The sequence below is a fragment of the Ornithorhynchus anatinus genome, chromosome 1, assembly GCF_004115215.2.
Source record: "Ornithorhynchus anatinus isolate Pmale09 chromosome 1, mOrnAna1.pri.v4, whole genome shotgun sequence".
Classification (NCBI taxonomy): Eukaryota; Metazoa; Chordata; class Mammalia; order Monotremata; family Ornithorhynchidae; genus Ornithorhynchus; species Ornithorhynchus anatinus.
In genome coordinates, this window is record NC_041728.1 from 56,431,690 (window position 1) to 56,447,345 (window position 15,656).

General features: G+C 42.8%; 1 protein-coding gene across 3 annotated transcripts in view; it reads right to left on the reverse strand.

Moving 5' to 3' along the window:
* The window catches only part of ATG2B (autophagy related 2B), an 80,619-nt gene that overhangs the window by 50,011 nt on the left and 14,952 nt on the right, over positions 1–15,656 (reverse strand). For 2 of the 3 annotated variants that reach the window (XM_029073327.2, XM_029073311.2), the window contains exons 3-11: positions 14,943–15,095; positions 13,596–13,698; positions 12,246–12,408; positions 11,287–11,466; positions 6,986–7,082; positions 5,704–5,886; positions 3,435–3,589; positions 3,239–3,347; positions 1,304–1,565 (exon numbers count right to left, since the gene is read on the reverse strand). In XM_029073327.2, the coding sequence (XP_028929160.1) occupies positions 1,304–1,565; positions 3,239–3,347; positions 3,435–3,589; positions 5,704–5,886; positions 6,986–7,082; positions 11,287–11,466; positions 12,246–12,408; positions 13,596–13,698; positions 14,943–15,095 (1,405 nt within the window). The remainder of the gene's footprint in view (positions 1–1,303; positions 1,566–3,238; positions 3,348–3,434; positions 3,590–5,703; positions 5,887–6,985; positions 7,083–11,286; positions 11,467–12,245; positions 12,409–13,595; positions 13,699–14,942; positions 15,096–15,656) is intronic. The other variant, XM_029073318.2, reaches the window with a different exon arrangement.

Genomic DNA, 15,656 nt, shown 5'->3' on the forward strand with positions numbered 1-15,656 from the left:
AGGACTTGATCACAATCACAGTTTAAGAAAATGCTTCTCATTGCTGAACACAGGCTGAATTGGGAGATTGAGAAACAAGGATAACAGAAAGGAGGATTTTTGGTATTACTCTGAACCCAAAGGGAGTAGTACGTCCGAGAAGCACAGAGGTGGAAGGACTAGCCTATATAATAGAAAAAACAGAACATCTGAGAAAATCATGGGGATGGCCCTGAAGGATGTCTCAGGTATACCCTAGTGCGCAGGAAGTCATGCTTCACCCAAAAATCCTTAAAGAAATGCTATACTTGTGTATATATGTACAGATCTATAATTCTATTTGTTTATATTAATGCCTGTTTACTTGTTTTGATATGTATATATCTATAACCCTATTTATATTGATGCTATTGATGCCTGCTTGTTCGTCTTGATGTCTGTCTACCCGCTTCCAAATGGTGAGCCCACTGTGGGCAGGGATTGTCTCTTTATTGCTGAACTGTACTTTCCAAGCACTTAGTACAGTGCTCTGCACGCAGTAAGCGCTCAATAAATGTGATTGACTGAATGAATGAATGTTGGTTTCAGACTAGACACATTTCTCAGGTCTTTCTTAACCACTCAACTGGTTAGTCAGGTTTATGGTGTTTCGGTTTCTTCCCCAAGAAGTCAGCACACCGACCTACGAGGAGCCAGTAGGCAGCATGTCTTGTTTGACGTGCCAGAGTTTATATGCCCGGGAGACCAACCCACGTACATCTTGACTCTTGATTTTTCTTTCCCCGGATGGCTCTAGGCTTCCCTATCGAACGGCAGAGTGAGAAACACTGTAATCAAGTAGGGGAAGAGGAGAACGGGAACCTAACCTCAAAGTCCGAGAACAGGCTTTTCTCTTCATCGGAATGAGGAGTTCAACTTTCTCTTAATGGGGTCTCAAAGCTTTCACAAAAAAATGGCCAGAAATGTACTTACGGTAGAGCATCAGATTAAGGACACAATCGATAAATCAATGGTATTTATTGAGTCCTTACTGTGTGCAGAGTTTTGAAACTAAACGTTTGCGAGAGTACAACACAATAGGGTTGGCAGACATGATCCTTGCCCACGAGGGGCTTATAGTCTGGTGGGCTATAAATCAATCTACATGCTTACACGTGGCAGACTCACCAAAAAAAAAAATGTCATCCATGCTCAGATGAACAATGAATGAATAGAAACGCTGGAATTCCAACACTGAAATAGAAGTCAATGTACAAAGCTTATTCCTAAAACTGTTAGATGATGCTCCGTTTATCCCATTGTTAAAAAAAGGAAAAGTTTTTACCTAAGGTGGTCATGAGAGCAGGCCTCTGCGAATGCGGCTCGGAAGGATGTAAAATCCTCTGTCGAAAATTGAACTGGGTCAACCTGTTCTATGCAGGTAAAGAAATACTGTGCCATCGGCGTCAGAGGGTTAAGGTTCGGTGAAGTTTCCGGTGGTGCTAAAGGATCTATGTGAAGCACAGACACGGAAAAAGTGCCCACAGCTAGTCTGAATAGAAGCTCAGGCCTGGATTCGTCGACTGACACAGATCTGGAGGGGAGAGCTGAAATATAAAAGCGAATTTCAAATTACTCACTAAATAGGCTTCAACCTAATATCCCGCCTCCACCACTTGTCAGCGGTGTGACTTTGGGCAGGTCACTTAGCTTCTCTGGCCTCAGTTACCTCCTCTGTAAAATGGGGATTAAGACCGTGAGGCCCATGTGGGACAACCTGATAACCTCGTATTCATCCCAGTGCTTAGAACATAGTAAGCGCTTAACAAATACCATTATTATTATTATATCCAAATATCAATCAATAACATTTATTCAGTGCTGTACTAAGTGCTTGGAAGGGAACAACAGAGTTGGCAGACATGTTGCCTGCCCACAACGAGCATACAGTCTACAGGGAGTGACACTGATATAAAGAATTTATCATTTACAATTTATAGATATGTAATAATAATTATTAATAATTATGACATTCGTTAAGCACTTATTTTGTGCCAGGCACTTTACTAAGGGCTGGGGTGGATACTAGCAAATCAGGCTGGACACAGTCCCTGTCCCACGAGGGGCTCACAGTCTCAATCCCCATTTTACAGATGAGGCAACTGAGGCCCAGAGAAGTGAAGTAACTTGCCGAAGGTCACACAGCAGACAAGTGGCAGAGCCAGGGTTAGATCCCATAACATTCTGACTCCCAGGCCCGTGCTCTATCCACTTTGCCATGCTACTTCTTTAAGTCCTGTGGAGTTGAGGGTGGGGTGAATATCAAATACCCAAAGGTCACAGATCCAAGAACAGAGATGACATAGAAGGGAAAGGGAGCCGGGGAAAAGAGGGCTTAACTGGAGTAAATGCACAATATTTACTCGTGTATGTGCTTTCACAGAATATTTTGAATTTTCTTTGAGTCAAAGAAAATTGATTCAGTTTCCCACCTACATCTTATACCCGGGATCCCTTGTTGCTTGACGTACGAGAGTATAAAACTACAGAAGTAAAAGCGCGAACAAGACTTCTGAGTTAATAAATTGTAATGTGCAAAAAGATAGAAACCAATATCTGCTCACCAAATCTTCCTTTAGGCCTTGTGCTTATTTCAATTAAAAACTGCAGAGAAGAAACTTAAGGGTCTTTCATAGAAAATGTAAAGCAAAACAAAACAAAAACCAGATGGTTGCGACTCCTAAAATGAATGAAATTTGATGTGTAATTTTTGTCAGTGAAATTAGTGTTTATAAAAATTGTGAAACCAATTCTAAATGTTTTATGTGGATGCAGTACGGGCTAGTGGAACACAGTCTGGGAGTCAGAAGGAGCTGGGTTCTAATCCCGGCTCCACCACTTGTCTGCTGCGTGACCTTTGGCAAGTCACTTAACTTCTCTGGGCCTCAATTACCTCATCTGTAAAATGGAGATTAAGACTAGGAGCGCCTTGTGGGACACTGACTGCGTCCAACCTGATTAGCTTTTATCTACCCCAGCACCTAGTCCGTCCGGCTGCTGGCATCCAATATGCACTTAAATAACATTAAAAAAATTGGAACCTCATCAGCCATCTCATTTCCTTCATAAATCTGTCCGATTGCCAGGAAAACCTTTACCACTGTGTCGGTAAGAATACCAGAAGCAGCTGGAATGCAATTTTCAATTTTATTTAAAATTATTCTGACCGATTCCAAAGGAAAACAAATGGACTAAACTCTAAACTTCACACTTCACTTACAGGCTCTCCGTAACGAGGTTTGGTGAACTATGTTGGGTGGGAATGGTGAGCCTCTCAGCGGTTGCTCTTCTTTTTGATGATCGAGAAAGTCGCCCCAAGTCGGCTGAAGCTGCGGCGGAAATACAGTTGAATTTGACGGCGGCACGCCGTAGGGCAGTGATGGAGGAAGAAACGTAAAAATAAATAATCCTCTTACCACAGTTCCACTGAGTGGAGAGCCACCGGGTGTATTAGTGTACGTACTGGTCAAGGACAGATCGAGATCCATCGTCGGTGGGTCTCCGAGGGGTGGAAGCGACGAAAGACTATGTGACATGTCCATGTCGGCCATGGAGAAGAATACTTCTTCTTCTAGGAAGAAACGAGGAAAGTCAATGACGCTGGTCAGACGGTGAAGTGGGGGCGGTAACAGGTAGGTCAAGATCAAGAATTACGGGAGGTGGCAATGAGAGCCATACGGGAGAGCTTGGGCAAGAAGAAACAGGAAAACTGGTGAGTGACCTAGCTTTGAAAGACCAGCTCGACTGATCTATTCCTTGCCCTCCTGTCTCTCTCAGAAAGAGTCGCAGAATCGATGTAGATTAGTAACAACCCCTAGCGTGCACGGGGGGTTCTGAAAACCAGCATTTTCCTGCACCGAGAGAAGATAAATAATGCAGGTTTGACTAAAGATGATTCAGTGTATTAAGACTCCATTTACCTTAGTTAATGAATTTATCTAGATTGAAGACAAGTCTTCCTGTACAGTGCTCTGCACACCGTAAGCGTTCAATAAATGCGACAATGAATGAATGAGTAAAAAAGGGGCAAGAAGAGGAAAGGAGCAACATCAAACATGTTAATGTTATATTCAGATGTATGACGCAACACACTTTTCATCAGTTCAGGCCAGGTTACAGCTCTAGGGTGAGCAATGGGTCAATCGGTTGTATTTACCGTGAGCTGACTGTGTACAGAGCATTGTTCTAAGTTCTTGAGAGACTACAATATAACAATACTCAAAAAAACGAAAGCCAGAGCTGTCCTTATAACCCAGTCTGCCTCCCCTTGGAGCCTGTACATCTAGAATTCTGCATATATCCTAGTTCCCAATATTGGAGGGGGCTGTTTTGGGACTGGGACCAGTGGAAGAAACATGGGAGGCAGAGGAAGAGAAGGAAAAGAGGTGGATCCACTAGCCATGGAGGCCTCTCCCCTTCTTCCATCACAGTGAACTCTCAAAAACAGCCCAGTCACTTAATCTAATAACTAAAACTGTCTGATGTGGGTTTGGCACACACACATACCCCCCAACACACACACACACCCTGTCCCCATCCCCGGATGGGGAAGTAGGTAATAACAAGGGGGAAAATGCAAAAACAGCACCAGGTGGACAGCCAAAGCAACAGAACATGAAAGACTGACTTTTCATCAACCAACTAATGGTATTTGTTGAGTGCTTATTGTTTACAGACCACTGTATTAAGAGCTTGGAAAAGTACACCAGTGCTGATGGAAAGAATCCCTCCTATCTAGGAGCTTCCCTACAAATTTCCTGTATAAAGAGGCAGCTGATTCCACAATGAAGCAAAAGAGACTGCTGACTCCAAATTGATCTTTTCCTTCATACTAGCACACAATAAAAATCTAATCATTTTTAAATAAGACAATCACATCTAAAATTCCATATTGAATGCTGCCTATTTCAGAAGATGTAATAATAATAATAATGGTATTTACTAAGCCCTTACTATGTGCCAGACACTATAATAAGCACTGGGGTAGATACAAGCAATTTGGGTTGGATCATATTTTTTTCTGAGTTAATAATAATAATAATGATGATAATGTTGGTATCTGTTAAGTGCTTACTATGTGCCGAGCACTGTTCTAAGTGCTGGGGTAGACACAGGGGAATCAGGTTGTCCCACGTGGGGCTCACAGTCTTAATCCCCATTTTACAGATGAGGTAACTGAGGCACAGAGAAGTGAAGTGACTTGCCCACAGTCACACAGTTGATAAGTGGCAGTTATTGGAGGATATATTGGCAAAGGGGGGTATGTTCACAACAGCAAATCTAACCAAAATAATCAGATTCTATAAACTCATTTGCCTTTCGTCGCATCCAGATAACTTGAAATGCTATAGTTAAAAACGTTTTATGTCAACCATAAATTATCGTACGTTTGATTTTCCTTACAAAATTGTTCAACAATTAGGTAGCGCGAACTGAATATAGTCAGATTGAGCTGGGAAAACCATTAAGCTTCACATGCTGATTCTGAGTAAAACCGAAGGTGATCCTTAAACTGAGAAATTTCCATTTTGGTAAATTTCAGTTTTGATTCAACCCTAATGAAAAAATGATCCTACTGACAACCAAGACTGTGCTCATGCACAGGATACAGACAGGTGTTCAGAAACGAGTTTCACCTTCTTGATTCATAAAAGGTAAACATCTGATACGGAATAAGTTGCTTACCACGACTGGAGGGGGTTCGAGCTGTCTCTGTCTCATAAAAGCTCTGTTCAGATGACACACCAACAGAGAGAGAGTCTTTCCTTATGTACCGGTTCAATTCCATCTGAATCCGGTATTCATCCTCCTGTTGCATTGGTCGATTTTTCCTGTCTTTATTGGACAACTTTACCCTGCTGGAATTCTCTGTGGGTGAATATGAGAGGGTGGAGAACATAATAGACCTTATTTTTTATTGTACTCCAACAAGGTTTACCCAATTAAAATGGCCGTTTCTTACTCAGGGCAATGAAGCAATCGTATTAACTGAACATTTATTGTGTGCACAGTACTGAACTTGGGAAAGTACAACTAAGCTGGTAGATGTTCCCTACCTACATTCAAGTCTAGAAGGGGGAATGGACACTAATATAAATTATGGGCACGTACGTAAGTGCTGTGGGGCCGAGGGAGGAGGAGGAGGAGGAGGAGGAGGAGGAGGAGGGATGGAGAAAGGGATCCAGAACTGAACTTTGAGGGACACCCACAGTTAGGGGGTGGGAGAGGTAGAGGAGGAGCCTGCAAAAGAGATTGAGAATGACTGGCCAGAGAGATAAGAGGAGAACCAGGAGGACAGCGTCAGTGAAGTCGAGGTTGGATAATGTTTCCAGGAGAAGCGGGTGGTCGACAGCGTCCAAGGCAGCTGAGAAGTCGAGGAGGATTAGGATGGCGTAGAGGCCATTGGGTTTGGCAAGAAGAAGATCACTAATGACCTTAGAGAGACCAATTTCTGTGGAGTGAATGGGGAGGAAGCCAGATTGGAGGGGGTCAAGGACAGAACTGAGGAGAGCAAGTGGAGACGGTGCAAACAATAATAATTTTATTTTCAGGTTCTTCCCAATCTAAAGAAATGGGTTCACCTGCAAATCAGAAGTCCTTTCGGGAAACCTCATAATTTTTGGATTTCTATTTCAGACAAACTTCATCAGAAAAATAGACCATTTCCAGACATCATTACAAAAGAGAAGGTTTGAGTACTTTCTCCAAAAAATGTAATCAATGAAAGATGATAATTTTGAGTGCCTCCCTAAAATCCTAGAAAAACAGAATTATATACTAATTTGCACTCTAATATATCAAACTATTAAAATCAGCTATTAGTGGTTCTGATTCAGACTACAATCAATCAATTGTATTTACTGAGTGCTTACTGTGTGCAAAGCACTGTGATGAGCACTTGGGAGAGTACAACGCAATTAGCAGACGTGTTTTCTTTAATGCTACATGACACACATTAAATACTTGCCTGGTCCAGCAATGGCAGCCAACATGTCCAAAAGCAGATGTACCTGTCTTGGTGACAGGAATAGATGCATAGAGTCCATCTGTCCATCAATATCCAACTTGAAAAAATCGATAAAAATAACTTTTCAGCATTAATTCACTGAATTTCTGGCCACGATACACTTGTATGTAGTATCTTTCTCCACAGTGAGATGAATAAAAATTCACCCTGCCCCTCCACCCTTGTATTCTTCCCATTACAATCACAGTGTCCTTGGATGGGGAGATTTTTAAAAAGGATAAACTCTCTATGGATCATTAATACTTAAGTGGGCTGTTTAAGTCTATAAAAAGGGAGAGGCAGGAGGAGAGAAAGAGTGACAGCAGGAATCCTCAAGCACCAGGGTTTAGAGGTAAAAAGGCATGTAGGTTACAGAGGTGCAGCATGGCCTGGTGGATAGAGCACAGGCCTGGGAGTCAGAAGGTCATGGGTTCTAATTCTCGTTATATCCCGGCTAGACTACTGTGTCAGCCTTCTCTCTGACCTCCCTTCCTCCTCTCTCGCCCCGCTCCGGTCTATTCTTCACTCCGCTGCCCGGCTCATCTTCCCGCAGAAACGATCTGGGCATGTCACTCCCCTTCTCAAACAACTCCAGTGGTTGCCTATCGACCTCCGCTCCAAACAAAAACTCCTCACTCTAGGCTTCAAGGCTCTCCATCACCTTGCCCCTTCCTACCTCTCCTCCCTTCTCTCTTTCTACCGCCCACCCCGCACGCTCCGCTCCTCTGCCGCCCACCTCCTCACCGTCCCTCGGTCTCGCCTATCCCGCCGTCGACCCCTGGGTCACGTCCTCCCGCGGTCCCGGAACGCCCTCCCTCCTCACCTCCGCCAAACTGATTCTCTTTCCCTCTTCAAAACCTTACTTAAAAATCACCTCCTCCAAGAGGCCTTCCCAGACTGAGCTCCTCTTCCCCCTCTACTCCCTCTGCCATCCCCCCTTTACCTCTCCGCAGCTAAAGCCTCATTTTCCCCTTTTCCCTCTGCTCCTCCACCTCTCCCTTCCCATCCCCACAGCACTGTACCCGTCCGCTCAACTGTATATATTTTCGTTACCCTATTTATCTTGTTAATGAATTGTACATCGCCTTGATTCTATTTACTTGCCATTGTTTTTACGAGATGTTCTTCCCCTTGACGCTGTTTAGTGCCATTGTTCTTGTCTGTCCGTCTCCCCCGATTAGACCGTAAGCCCGTCAAACGGCAGGGACTGTCTCTATCTGTTGCCGACTTGTTCATCCCAAGCGCTTAGTACAGTGCTCTGCACATAGTAAGCACTCAATAAATACTATTGAATGAATGAATGAATAATTCTACTCTGCCACTTGGGGGCTGCATGACCCTGGGCAAGTCCCTTCACTTCTCTGGGCCTCAGTCAACTCATCTGTAAAATGGGGATGAAGACTGTGAGCCCTATGCGGGACTGGGACTGTGTCCAACCCGATTTGCTTGTATCCACTCCAGCGCTTACTACAGTGCTTGGTACCAGGTAAACGCTTAACAAATACCATAATCTGCTAACAATGTTAAAAAACAAGAACATCTGGGTCCTAAGCAATTTTTTTCCATTTCCTAATGTAACTGAATATCTGTTTTCATTTTTTTTCCTAGGGTATTTGTTTAGTGTACCAGGCACTGTTAGGGTAGATACAAGTTAATCACACTGGACACAATCCCTGTCCCACATGGGGCTCACATTCTTAATCCCCATTTTACAGACGAGGTAACTGAGGCACAAAGAAGCTAACCTACATGCCCAAGGTCCCCCAGCAGGCAAGTGGCAGAGACAGGATTAGAACCCAGGTCCTTCTGACCCCCACGCCTGTGCTCTAGCCACTAGGCCATGCTGCTTCAATTTCTGCTGATCTAATAGCTGAAATAAAACCCAATTAACAATCCCTTTCACATGCGTAATTTTTCCGTGGTACTATGCACAAATCATGTAAATAATGACTGAGGTGTTTGCTAAGTGCTTATTATGCACCAAGCAATGTAACTAACTCCTGGGACAGATACTAAATAATCAGATTAGACATGGTTCTTGCCCCACACGGGGCTGCCTCAGCTTACACGGGAGGGAGAACAGGTATTTAATCACCATTTCACAGATGAAGAAACAGATAGAGAGAAGTTAAGTGACTTGCCCAAGGTCACAGAGCAGACAAGCGGAGGGGTTAAGATTAGAACCCAGGTCTCCTGGCTTCTAGCCCTGTGCTCTTTGTACGAGGCCACGCTGTTTCTCTCAGAGAATTACCTCAGAACACAACAAATACAACATTCAGCTACAGTAAAATAATTTCTCGGTACTTTTACTATCATAATTGTGTTGTATTCGTAATAGCAGTCGAGAAACATTTTCTTCTTGCGTGTCATCGGGGAAAAAGCACTGTGCTGGGAGTCATGAGTCCCAGATTTCTGTCCCCGCTCTGCCGCTTGCCTGTTGTGTGACCTTGGGCAGTCATTTAACCTCTCTGGGCTTCAGTTTCTTTATCTGTGACATGGGGATGAATTATCTGCTTTCCCTATCTATCAGTCTGTGACTGCCAAGTTGGACAGGGACTCTGTCCAACCTGATTACCTTGTATTTTCCCCATTGCCTGGCGAGTAGTAAGCCCTTCAAAAATCATGATTTCTATTTATAATCATCATCATTATTATTATTACTGTTATTATAGCTCTAAGCCTGTCTGAAGGGCTACTTTTGAGATCATGCTGCAAGAGAATAATCAGCTGATCATACTGTATGACAGGGGATAGAGGATTAACACAGTTGTCTATTTAATACAATGAGCCAATATTTAAACCCTGAATATCACCGTGAGAAAATTCATTTTGGTGAATCTCAGAAAATCTCTAAAACTGGTTCTATTGAGATTCGGAACCTACACACAAATAGACACGTTAAAACTGCCTATTGAAAACACTGTTGGGGTTTATTGATTAAAATGAGAACTCTTTAAGCACCCAGGTAAAATGCAGTAATTCTCTTTAAAGGCTAAGATAAAAGTCTCTTTTTTCTCCCCCAAACAACTGAACAATACAAATTCAGAAGTCAAAATGGACATGAGAAGAAAATTTTGGACCACAAATGAGGCCGACTTTTGAACTGATTTTTGGCTTCTCATCTACGAATTCGTGTTTAAAGTAATTCGTGGGATTCCAAAATGTTTTTGAGCCCCCACTGAAGTTTTAAAATATTATCTGAACTGCTCTAGTAATAAACGAACGTACTGAGTACCGACTTGGTGCAATACGCTGTGATTGGGAAGTATAAAATAGCGAATGACACATTTCCCGCCTACAAGGTCAAAACCCAGATGTCTTTAAGTCGAGAACTGTCTGTAAAGTGCTACACTGCTACACTTTTAGATATCCTGTTTGTCATGCTCCGCGTGTTCTGGCCGCATGCCTCTGAATGGTAACGAAAATCCTTGAATGTATCCTATTACCTTACCTCAGATCAATAATCACTTACTGCCTAGGGAATAGAACTTTGGCATTTTGTTGCCCTTGAAATCAGAGGCAAACCAATATCTTAACCAAATCTTCATCACATAATTCAATAACTTCTTATCAGATATGGATGTAGATATCTCTATAACTGATATATAGATTTGCTTACAATTCGCCATGGCTGTATAGAAAGATCTTTCTTACCACTCAGTAAATAATAATAATAATGGTGGTATTTGTTAAGCGCTTACTATGTGCCGAGCACTGTTCTAAGCGCTGGGGGAGACACAGGGCAATCGGGTTGTCCCACGTGAGGCTCACAGTCTTCATCCCCATTTTACAGATGAGGTAACTGAGGCCCAGAGAAGTGAAGTGACTTGCCCACAGTCACACAACTGACAAGTGGCAGAGCCGGGATTCAAACTCATGACCTCTGACTCCCAAGCCCGGGCTCTTTCCACTGAGCCACGCTGCTTCTCTAAAGTACTCTTTAAATGTACTCATTCTAAAATTGTCCAAATGAAATACTCTTTTAGGTTGCCTTGTATTTACTTCAAAGGCTAAGATACCCCTATGTCCTACCTGAGTTTCAGCTACAGATGATAAAGTTAGACACGTCAGATTTTAACAGCATTATACCAACTCATTTTCACACACAACTGCATATTGAAAATCTCTCCTTTGACTCCTTACATTGAAATTTCGCTTGGGAACCTGATAAATATTGACATGAGTTCTGAACCAGATTTTTTTTTTTAAGCAGGAGGGGGAGAGAAAGGGGAAGAAAGTTATAGAGAAAGACAGTGGCTAACCTTAGCTCCAGGAAGTATGTCATTTTGCTTTAGCGTGAGGCTCAGTTCCATCCGACCAATTAGCCTCCCAATTTGAACAGGATCTGAGGGTGCTACTTCTGGTAAATTCCTAGTTAACTGTGGGTGTGGCTCATAAATGATTTTTGGATTCCAACTAGGAGAAAGCTTTGGTTCCATTTCCTGTATAAAGAAAAGAGAATTAGAATAACTATTCACCTTCTCTAAGCATTTAACATAGGAACACAGTAGCTAACCTAAATGAGTAAATCAAAGTCACTTATAAAATTATACCAAGTTTCAGAAGAGTAGCAGATTCCACAGGAGAGAGACAACACTCACGAAGAGCCCAAGATACAGATTGGCAATTTTTACTGGGAGATACAGTTCGGTTACAGTGGCTGATTAATTCAAAAAGTAACTCGATTGCCCTTTATAAAAATGTACTCTGCCATATGCTTCTTGGAGGAATTCTATAAAAGTCAATTATTTTTCTTATCACTACTTGGGAATGGTACCAGCTACCGGTGAGAGACACCAGGTTCACGGTGGGTGACGCGTCCATCAGCCAAGTGCATAAATACAGTGCTCTGCACATAGTAAGCGCTCAGTAAACACCACTGATGATGATTTCAGCTTTGGGGGCAGGGACCACCCACCCCACAGCTAGAACCAGGAGAGTGAGCTGCCAAAATCTGGAGCTCCCGAGAGCCCAAAGGGCCTACAATCCCATCAGTCCTTGGCCTCAGCTGGATACAAGCGGTCCAGATCCCACCCGGCTCCCTTTCCCTAGACCAACCCCAGGACCTGTACCCCAAGATGGCCCTGCAAGGAAAATGAAAAGGAATTTGTGCAGTTCCCTGACCTGAAAGACCCTTCGATCTACCCATCCTGTAAAAATGCAATAATGCTCAGAAAATGTGTCACTCTAATTGTATACTTTGCCTCTTGGCAGTTTTTACCGTTGGGGCAGATGAGCACACTGGGGAAGACTTTGCTGAGGCAGAAAACTCATCCCAGAAGAGAGAAATTCCAGAGAGCTGAAGTAACTTGTGGGCAAAAGCTGTAGGTTGATGTACATTAATTCCAGAACATTCATCAGCAGCTTCATCACAATACATAGTTCTGAGAGACGGAACCAAAGACACAAGGACATTTTTACAACACGGCGACTGAAAACCGGTATGGCCTAAGTGGAAAGACTGTGTTCAATCCGGGCTTTGCCACTTGTCTGCTGGGTGACCTTGGTCAAGTCACTTCACTTTTCTATGGCTCGGTTACTTCATCTGTTAAATGGGAATTAAGACTATGAGCCCTGTGTGGGATATGGAGACTGTGTCTGACCAGATTACCTTGTATGTACCCCAGCACTTAGAACAGGGCTTAGCAGATGCCATTAAAAAAAAATGGTGCTTTTTTTAAAAAAAAAAAGATGTAGTACGTCTCTTGGAATGGATTCAGAGGAGGCACTGAGGAATACACATTAAAATGACACGAGAGAGCCAGAGCCTGATCAGGGGTTTTTTTTTGTAATTACAGTCTATTAGGTTGAATTTTGAAGGAGTGAAAATAATTTCAATGAATATAAACATAATAAAGTTCAATTTAAACTGGCAAAACTTAGCTCATTCCCACTTCAGTGTGTCAGTGTGCATGTTTTCTATACCAAAAACAATAATTGCGGTATTTTTTAAGCATTTACTTTATGCCAAGAACTTTAATAAGATCTGAAGTAGATATAAGATTATTCTGTCCCACATGGGGCTCACAGTCTAAGTAGAAGGTAGAACAGGTACAGAATCCCCATTTTACAAAAGAGGAAACTGAGGCACAAAGAAGTTAAGGAACTTGCCTAAGGTCTCACTGCAAGAAAGCAGGGATTAGAATACAAGTCATGTGACTCCCAGGCCTGTGTTCTTTCTACAAAGTCACACTGCTTCCCTAGTGACATGAGAATAATGTAATAGTAATTACAATAATAATAATAATTAACAATTAACAATGTAAAAATAATAATTACAGCGTCAAGACTACTCTAAGTACTGGGGTAGAGATAAGGTAATCAGGAAGGACCCGGTCCCTGTCCCATCTGGAATTCACAGTCTAAAGTGGAGGGAAGGGGATTTAATCCCCATTTTACAGTTGAGGAAACTGATGCCCGGAGAAGTTAAATGACTTGCCCAAGGTCACACAGCGGACAAGTGGCAGAACCGGGATCAAAACCCGGGTCTTCTGACTCCCAGGATCGTTCTTTCTCCACTAGGCAATGCTGTTTCACAGCATTTCGTGGCTTTGTTCCTTTTACGGCTTACCTTTCTATTCTGATTTCTAGTGCCGTTCCAGTTTTAGAGTTTTCAGGTACATGTTCGATTCTCAAAACAGTATCTATAAAAGTAACTTTGACTCTTCTTAGAACTAGAATCAAAAGAATGACAAATATAACATAAACGATATACACACAACAGCATAGCTATTAGGAGACCAAAAAAAGCCGACAAGTGCATAAGAGGAACATTTAGGGAAGAGTCACAGCTTCTTCCTTTAAAACACAATTTTCTCAGTCTAGAAGTAAACACAAATCCTATTATCTGAGGTGTATTATAAATTAATACTTCTAAACTCAAGAGTGCTCCTGATCGTATTTTGCAGAACTCTTGAGAACGGACCTCTGTGTAAAACCAAACTTGAGAACAGACCTATCTGAAAAACCAAACTTTTTTCGACCGAGGAAAAGGAGAGGGAACCTCTGTTATCTGTGGTGCTGACGACCCAGTTGTGGACTCACATTACGGAGGTTCCCTCTCCCTTTCCTCTGTCGAAAAATGTTTGGTTTTTCAGATAGGCCAGCCACGGTGTGGGGAAAAGGCTGCTCAGAGATCTCCCTGGCCGCTGCTCCGGCCCTGGAATGGGGAGGAAACCTCAGGAAACCTTTAATGGTTTTTCAGCTTTTCGAAACGATCGGAAAGCCACGGCTGTGATTTCTGTGGTCCCCTGGACTGAGCCGAGAACAGCCTGAAACTCTGCCCCGATAATAATGATGGTATTTGTTAAGCGCTTCCTATGTGCAAAGCACTGCTCTAAGCGCTGAGCACCGTTCTAAGCGCTGATGCTCTGCTGCTCTTGTAATGAGCGTCGTCCTTGTCTAATACATTGGTTTTGAATTTTTACTACTTCTTCCTATTACACGTCCGTTGCCAATCTCCTTTATTCTGAGACGGTGAGCTGCTGGGGGGGGAGGGGGGGCAATGACCACGTCTAAATCTCTTCCGTGTATTTTTTCCGCGTATTTTAATATAGCGCTCTGCCCCCAGCAGGTAACGTGATACATATTTGCGTTATATTCATTCAGTAGTATTTATTGAGCGCTTACTATGTGCAGCGCACTGTACTAAGCGCTCGGAATGTACAATTCGGCAACAGATGGAGACAATCCCTGCCCAGTGACGGGCTCGCAGTCTACAAGTAGGAGACCCAGGGAAAGTAATAAAATTCAGACCTGAGCAGCATCAAATGTCCTAAAAAACACCACGGCTATTGAAAAAATTAAATGAAAGACCGTTCAGAAGGGCCGATTTAATGTGAAAACAAAGGACGAACTTCACGCGTGGCTCACAGAGATCGAACTTGAAGATTTCTAATCAAATGGAAGAGCGTCAAACCTGTTTCAATGGTCTCGGCAAATTTTTCGAGCCCTTCAAAAGGCTGGGAGCCTTCTCCTTGTTCGTCAGTTAGCCTGTGGCTAAGACACTCCTTTGCTAGCTGCATACTGCTGGTCATGAAGCTTGACCAGTACATGGGCTCGGAACCCGACGCTGTTGAAGACAAATACAACAACCTAAATTATTTGCTAAGACACAGCCGGATCTACGTAGGCTCCGCTTTGCCATAACAGATGCTTTCACTGTGAGAAATCGGGGGACACCGCACACCACAGCGTCGGGCCAAACTGTTTGAGATCAAATGTGTCGCACTGGATAGGAGGAATACTACAAAATGAGTTCTAAATACAGGGTTTAGCAAGAAGGCAACCGGATTACAGAACTAGGTGGATACCTTTTTTAAGAGTACTTATCAAAAAACACTGTTATTTACTAAACACATAACACAACAGGAAATGTCAGCTCAAAAAAAAAAAAAGATATAATTTCCCTTTTTTGAAAACAAAACTCTGAACCTACAGGTTTTTGCTTTCTTCCACCCCATCCACAAGAGCATGCAGACACATTTTTATCTAAATAATAACTGTGGTATTTGCTAAGCGTTTACTATGTGGTCAGGCACTGTACTAAGCGCTGGGGAGGATAGCGCTATATAGCTGCTTTAGGTAAAGCGAGGTCACTGATAGTGAAATCTATCTAAAGTATGACTGGAAA